This window comes from Coturnix japonica, chromosome 8 (assembly GCF_054131305.1).
Source record: "Coturnix japonica strain WE chromosome 8, WE-NBRP24, whole genome shotgun sequence".
In the NCBI taxonomy this organism is placed as follows: domain Eukaryota; kingdom Metazoa; phylum Chordata; class Aves; order Galliformes; family Phasianidae; genus Coturnix; species Coturnix japonica.
In genome coordinates this window covers 15,703,051-15,709,725 of record NC_140670.1, presented here as the reverse complement: position 1 = coordinate 15,709,725, position 6,675 = coordinate 15,703,051, and the positions used below count along the sequence as shown (strand labels likewise).

At 49.0% G+C, this 6,675-nt stretch overlaps 1 protein-coding gene across 5 annotated transcripts in view; it reads right to left on the bottom strand.

Moving 5' to 3' along the window:
• Nucleotides 1-858: 858 nt before the first annotated feature.
• Nucleotides 859-6,675, bottom strand: part of PDLIM1 (PDZ and LIM domain 1) — a 37,461-nt gene continuing 31,644 nt past the window's right edge. For 4 of the 5 annotated variants that reach the window (XM_085554457.1, XM_085554460.1, XM_015866567.3 and 1 more), the window contains 3 exons: nucleotides 5,879-6,033; nucleotides 2,842-2,959; nucleotides 859-1,398 (listed from right to left, as the gene is read on the bottom strand). In XM_085554457.1, the coding sequence (XP_085410583.1) occupies nucleotides 1,212-1,398; nucleotides 2,842-2,959; nucleotides 5,879-6,033 (460 nt within the window). In that variant the 3' untranslated portion in view covers nucleotides 859-1,211. The remainder of the gene's footprint in view (nucleotides 1,399-2,841; nucleotides 2,960-5,878; nucleotides 6,034-6,675) is intronic. The other variant, XM_085554459.1, reaches the window with a different exon arrangement.

Genomic DNA, 6,675 nt, shown 5'->3' with positions numbered 1-6,675 from the left:
GTATTTCACACATAGAGAGATGAAAGATTTTGAATTGCCTTTTTTATAACCCCAAACCAACCATCTGTGTGACAAACCCTTCCTGGCTGATTGATAAGACCTGTTAGCCAAAGCCTTCTGTGGGACCTGAGCCAAACACCCATGCTCTTACCATACACGTGAGTAGCACTTCTTACTGAACATCAGCCACCACCACCCAAGGAGTGCAATACTTGGACTAACCAGGCTTCAGCCCAGCCTGCCTGCACTGGACAGTGCTGCAGCAGATTATCACCCTGGGAAAACATGCTGTGGAGGGGAGAGTAGTAGCATCAGTGAGAAAGGGGTGTCACACAAGCAGGACAGGAAAAATACCACCACCACCACCCCCTCACCTTGAAAAGTGAAGCTACTTGGTAGCAGGAGCTGTTAGGCGTAATATCTATGAGTGCATGTGAGCAGCCTGAGCGAGCTGGGCTTTCCTGAGGGATGAGGCAGACAAGAATGCCAGCTGAGCTATTCCAGTAGCACTCTTGCTCATAGAAGGAGCCAGAGAAGAGAAGCTAAATATAGTTAGCTCTGTGCATTATTCCCATTCCCAGCCCACCAAAAAGCTGTACGGTGAGAGGTAGACTGAAGTAATAGGTCAGCTTTGTTATGTTTGAGGGGATTGTTTACTCGTTTCTGGAAAGGCAGCATCAAGGATGCCTGAAGTGATAAGCAGCCACAGCTGTGGGCTCTGGCCTTTGCCCCATGCCAGCCTGCAACAGCTGCTTGTATTATGAGTCTGTTGTGCCCTATTTGGCTCCCCAGCAGCACCACCACTCGCTGGGCACACAGGAGCCCCAATCTGGGAAAAAGAGGACACTTACTTGCCTGTTGGAGTCACCCCATTTATTAAATGTGAACAGAAGGCAAACAACTGGGATACAGGTGAGCTGTGATTTGACTTTGGCCTCTTGACTTTCCTGTGCGATTGGCAGCACAAAAGAGGAGGGGGAAAAAAATAATAATCTGTGTATTAAAAAAAGAAAAACAACAGTGAAAGAACAGACAAAAAGAATGTTGACTGATCAGTGACGCCTTGTGTGAACAGACGGAAGATTCATGTGGCGAGGAAATTCAAAGCCGTGCCCAGCATTCCTTATTGCAAAGGAGAGTCTGCAAGGGAAAGTTCTCCAAGGAGAGCAGCAGAAGAGAACCCATCAACGCTGATCCCACTGCAGCACAGGCTACTTTGGGAAGACGGTGACCACCTCGTAGCCCTCTGGGGGCACCACCCGCTCCCTCGCGTGCTTCTCGCAGTAGATTTGATCTTCCACGAAGAAATGTCCTTTCTGCTTGAGGTTGGTGCCGCAGTCACTGCACACGTAGCACTCAGGGTGACGCTGCTTGTCTCGAATCTTCACAAACACCCCTCTGGGGAAGGAACCAGCACTCAGCATGATGTGTCTGCCAATACAGCCCCTAGCCCAGCCACCAAACCATCCACCCTGCACCTCAGTCTCTCCCAGGTGGAACATTTCCCTACAGTGTAGGTCTCACCTGTGCGCAGGTGCTGACAGCAGAGGAGCCATGGGAAGCATCCTCTGGAAAGCATGTCCTAGCAAGGACCTCCTAAATTCCATAGGGACAGTACTAGTGCCTGTGCTGCCATGAAGCACTGCGAGGGCAGCAATAGCCAACAGCCTTCAACCACCCAGGGAGAAACAACAGGATCAGTTTGACCATGAGGCGGGGTACAAGCTCCAGTAGGTCCCAAACAACCAGATTTTAGACCACATCTGGAAGTGGCTGCCACTACCAACGGGGGGGGACAGCCAGCCACTGCCCTCTGCTCAAGGCTGCCTGCTCGAAGCAGGGGCACAAGCCAACCAAACCCTAGCTCTGCTCTCAGACTTGATGTCCCAGTTAGCATGGACAAACTCAGGCCAGAAACCTTCCCAGATTGACCCAACAAATGTAAGAACTGCACAGCAACTTGCAAACGACCAGCAACAGCAGCATTTGTTCCATCAGCCATCTATATTTTTCATCATTCATTACTTTTTAAAGCTATTTTATAGTCCTGTGCTTTCTTTCCAGCTGTACCTGGTTGGCAGAGAAATTGTATGGTTTGTCTCCCATTCACCTTTACAGCCTATGGATTGCTTTTGCAACAACTGCTAGGCCTGGGAGACAGAGACATGCCAGGCCCACACAGTTGCAGCGTGCTGGGTCTCATGGTGCAACACTGTGCATGGGAGAAAGCTGAGTTCTATAGCAATGCAGGTGGGCGTCCTGGGGAGCTAAGTGGGCTGGAGGGAAGTGAAGGTTAACAAGGAAGGGAAGGTTAACAAGGAAATGAAATTAGAGGAACATGTGGCTGAGAAACTAAAGAGTATATCGAAGACCTAGGTTGGTTCACTTGTGCTGTGACAGCACCTCTGTGTCCAGCTCTTGCTGTGCCAGAAGTCAGAAATACCCCACAGAAACAACTAACGTTAATTCTGCATAGATCCAGTGGGTGAGGTGTGGTACTGCATCTCCAAGCCCACTGCCCCCAGCTGCCAGGATAGAACACTGATGTATGGCTGGGAGCAATAGGACCTGGAAATCTATCAGACACATCAGCCCCAAATGGAAAGTCCACTTTACCTCTGAGTGCTATTAACAGATTTCTGGTAGGAAGCAAATCACAGCAGCACTGAGGCTGTCTCAAAGGGACTTGCTGTGACATGGAAGAGCAGAGGGAAACCCAATTCCTGCCTCACTGCAGGGCTTGCAGAGTGAGCGCTACCAAAGCTGGTGAGAACACACGTGCTGGGCTGGACCCTGGGTGCGCAAGCACAGGCTGCTTGCCCTGGGGACAGGCTTACTTACACAATGCCAGATCCACACTTGTCACACATGGGCAGCTTCTGGGCATTCCCAATCGATGAGGCCACCTTTGTGGTGGGAGCCTTGACGCTCCTAAATCCAGATGGTTTGCTGGGATCTCCTGGGGGTGGAAGGAGAGTGCTTCAGAGCATGTGAGATGCGTGGCTCTAGACTCCTCTCCCAAGCAGATGCTCTGCTAGGGAGGAGTGATGTCCTTCAACATCAGCTTCAAGGCAAAGACTCATGCACAGGAAGGAGGAAGGGACTTTGGGTGTGCAGGGTGTAGGGTGAGAAGGGACACAGCTGGGCCTGGCTCCAGAAACCCAGGGCCTGAGATGGTGGGCCCTAAGATGAGATACTGCCCTTTTCTCATCTTAAAGGCCCATCAGATATTGGCTAATACATCTCACATGCACAGAGATTCAAAGCAAAAGCAAAGTCACAGCCTCAGATGCATCAGATCCTGCTTGCCGTGTCCTGAGCGCACACTCAAGGTCAAGCTGTTGGCTAGATTTGGGTTCAGAAAGAGGAAGTGGGTGTCCCAGCAGTCAATAAGGCTGTCAAAGCCTTTTCCTTTCTGCTGTCTGGTGTACGGTGTTGTGCTCCCCTCACAGCTCCTGAAGGATTTGGTTAACAAACACCTTGTTGCAGGGATACAAGGCATGTGGCCCACTCCAGGGATGACAGAACTTCCCAATTGCAGGACCTTCAAAGGAGACATCTGGATGCCTACAAAAGTAGTGGATCCTAGACACTGGATAGGAGGCAAGCCTTTTAATATTTGCAGTGAAAAGGAAGCAACTAATAAAATGATACCATTGGTACAACTAGCATTATCTATCTGACTTTTGCCTGTACCAGGTAAGAGGGGAAGAAGGGATACAGATTCAGAACAGGACCAGAGGGAGGCTGGTAAGCAGACATGTCAGCTCTCCACACTGAGGTGGCACAAAACCCTTCTGACTATTACCAAGCCAACAAAGTACACCCACTGATCCTTTTGAGTGGAAGAAGGACCCTGGGAGCAGCTCACCCCAGTGAACAGCAAGGTCAGAGACATTTCACAGCCCAGGGCAGCACCACTGGCAGAGAAACAAGGAAAAAAGCTGGGGCACTGCTCACCCCACTGCCAACCAGCCTGAGTGCCACCACACTGCTTTACACAGCCACAAACAGTGCACCCCAGGTTGAGCTTAAAGCAGTTTTCCCTACACAGTGGCATTTGGCTCTGAGGCTTGCACCAGCTCAGTGCCGAGAGATGCCTTACAGGGGACAAAAACCCATGGGCCCTTCAATCGGACCAGGAGGCACCTGGCTGCTGTCCCCATCACTGGCAGCATCCCCTTGCTGAGAAGGAAGCAGCAGCTATGTTTTCAGGCTCTACCCTATCCCTCTGCTTGCCTTTTCTGCTTTGAACAGCACTTTGTTCACATCAGTAACACTGACAGCACATTTTTAAATCTCTAAAGGAATCAGCTTAACAAAACGCCCAAGGAAACATAACTTGTTCCACTCTCTGAAACACCACGAGCCTCAGCATGCAGGCTCAAGTCTAAACAGAGAGCAGCCATCATGCTTCCCCACACCAGCACCCACACACAGACCCCATCCTTCCAGCTGGTGTGGATCAGCACAGTCCATGCCTCTGGCAATGCCCCAAGGACTGGCCCTGGCTGGGGAGATGATGGCTCCCTGCTGCTGCTCACAAGCCAATGCCTGAAGACAAGCTCAGAGGAACATCCCACAAAAGGTGCCACTTATTGCCAAGGATGCTATCTCAGCCAGGAGCAGTAGTAGTGTGTGAGCCAGGGCACCATATCCTCTAGGGCTGTGTAACCTTGCTCTGCATGGGTGATTACAGCTCACGGCAGAGCAATGCCCAAGTCTATCCTGGCCTGTGATCAAGCAGGCAAACCTCGTGCCAGAGAATCCCAGTAATGCTGCAAATCTTCAAAGAACGATAAACTAGAGAGGCTTTTGCTTCTTATCTTCTTCAGCACTACTAAACACAGGGGAGGACCTCAGATGCGTGAGAAGTCCTGGCTCCTCCAGTCCCTTCCATGCAGGAGCTGAACCCTGAGGGGTAAGCTGCAAACACTCATTATTAAGATGCTTTCAGATAGGAATTTTAACAGTAGATTAAAGACTCAAAAATCCTGTTTTCTTTCTTCCTTTTGTTTCCTTACTTCCTTCATTTTACTGTTCCCTTACAGATCACTTAGGTCTAACAGCATTTGGCCGAGCAGTTTTCCTTTCTGATATCTCAGCACCATGCTTTTGTTGGATGAAGTTGAATGCTTCACTGCAAGCCAATAACACCACAGATGAAGTCTCAACCGGTTTAAGAGGGGAGGAAAAAAAAAAGAAGTCATTCCTGGAATTCTTTTCCTAATTATTTGTTTATTTTACTCTATTTAAAGGCAGAAGGGAGTGTGATTTGGCTCCCACCTAAGTTAATCAGAGTTTTTTATCTAGAAGTCTATAGCCTTGATCTACACACTGTCCAGATGGCAGATTGTGTGCCAAGCAGCACAAAGTTTTCACAGGTTTAGAACTGCAAACTGATCGCTTCTAAGTTTTTAGATTCAGTTGCAGAAGGGGACCCTTTTTCCTCCCATAGAAGGATGGTACCTGGGAGCATTAAGACTCACTAAGGGGCAAGACCTTGTGTTACCTGTTATCATAAATCTAAGATGGTCCTTAAATGGGTGAATATTTTCCAATAGGGGCAAAACTTGAGACAGTCTGGAAGGCTTTTGCAACTTTTAGAATTACTTCTTAAGAACTAAATGTAGCAGGCTTTTATTTCTTCACCATTTGGTCATCAAATGAGTAACAATATGTATCCATAGACGTTGAAACTAGCTGAGGAAATATAAAAGTCAGTGAAAGGGACTACAGTTTTTGTGGAAGGCACCTACACATAATACCTTGGAAGAAGCAACAGCTAAGGAAGGAAAACAAAGTTTGAGACATTACTCTGAGACACCATACACAGCCCAAGGAAAGGCTGAAAGGAAGGGCGCACAGGCAGGCTTACCTTTCTCCTCTGACTCCAAAATCTCCTGCAGCACTAAGAAGGAAGCAGACTGTCTGGGTGGCTCGTGTGACTCTTGGTTCTCCTGGAGCATCTTGTAAACCTCAGAGTCTCTGTCTATGGCAATGCTGCCTGAGGGATGGCCGTGCTGATCTAAACTGAGGAAGGAAGACAACACGCAACTATTAAACGGCTAAACACTACAGCAAGTCCCTCTAGCAAAACTATGGCAATGCATCACGTGACTGAGAGAAGAACGTGCAAACAAAGGCAGAACAGGATGCCATGAGACACAGAGGTGCCGGATGTGCTCGCAGAAGACAGCTGCAGCCCCAGTGGGACTGAGGCGCTGGGCCACCCACATGCCCTGCTGTCATCGGATTCTCACTCACCACCCCTGGCCAGCCTCAGCGCATTCCCTCTGCTTCCCAATTGCTGCTTCATCCAGAACCAGGACAATAAAGAACACGTGCTGGGATAGGAGTCCCACACAGTAGCTTTGCCAACATTGCATGGTCCCCACACACCTAAACCACCTGAGACTGCTACCTTACACTGCCATGACTCTCAAATTCAGTAAGCTTTATTCCTTTAAAAATACGCATCTTTGCAAGTGTGTTATGAAGTGGTCATGAAAGCCACCTTCACACAGTAGCAGCTGTAGGAGCCAGGTAAAGGATCCTCTCATTGGAAATAGTTCTCTGCTTTTCAAGTGGACATTATGTCCATTCATCCCCTATCTAAGGACCCAGAGCCAGTGCCCATTTACATCATTTCAGTGGGGTTAATGAGCACCTCAG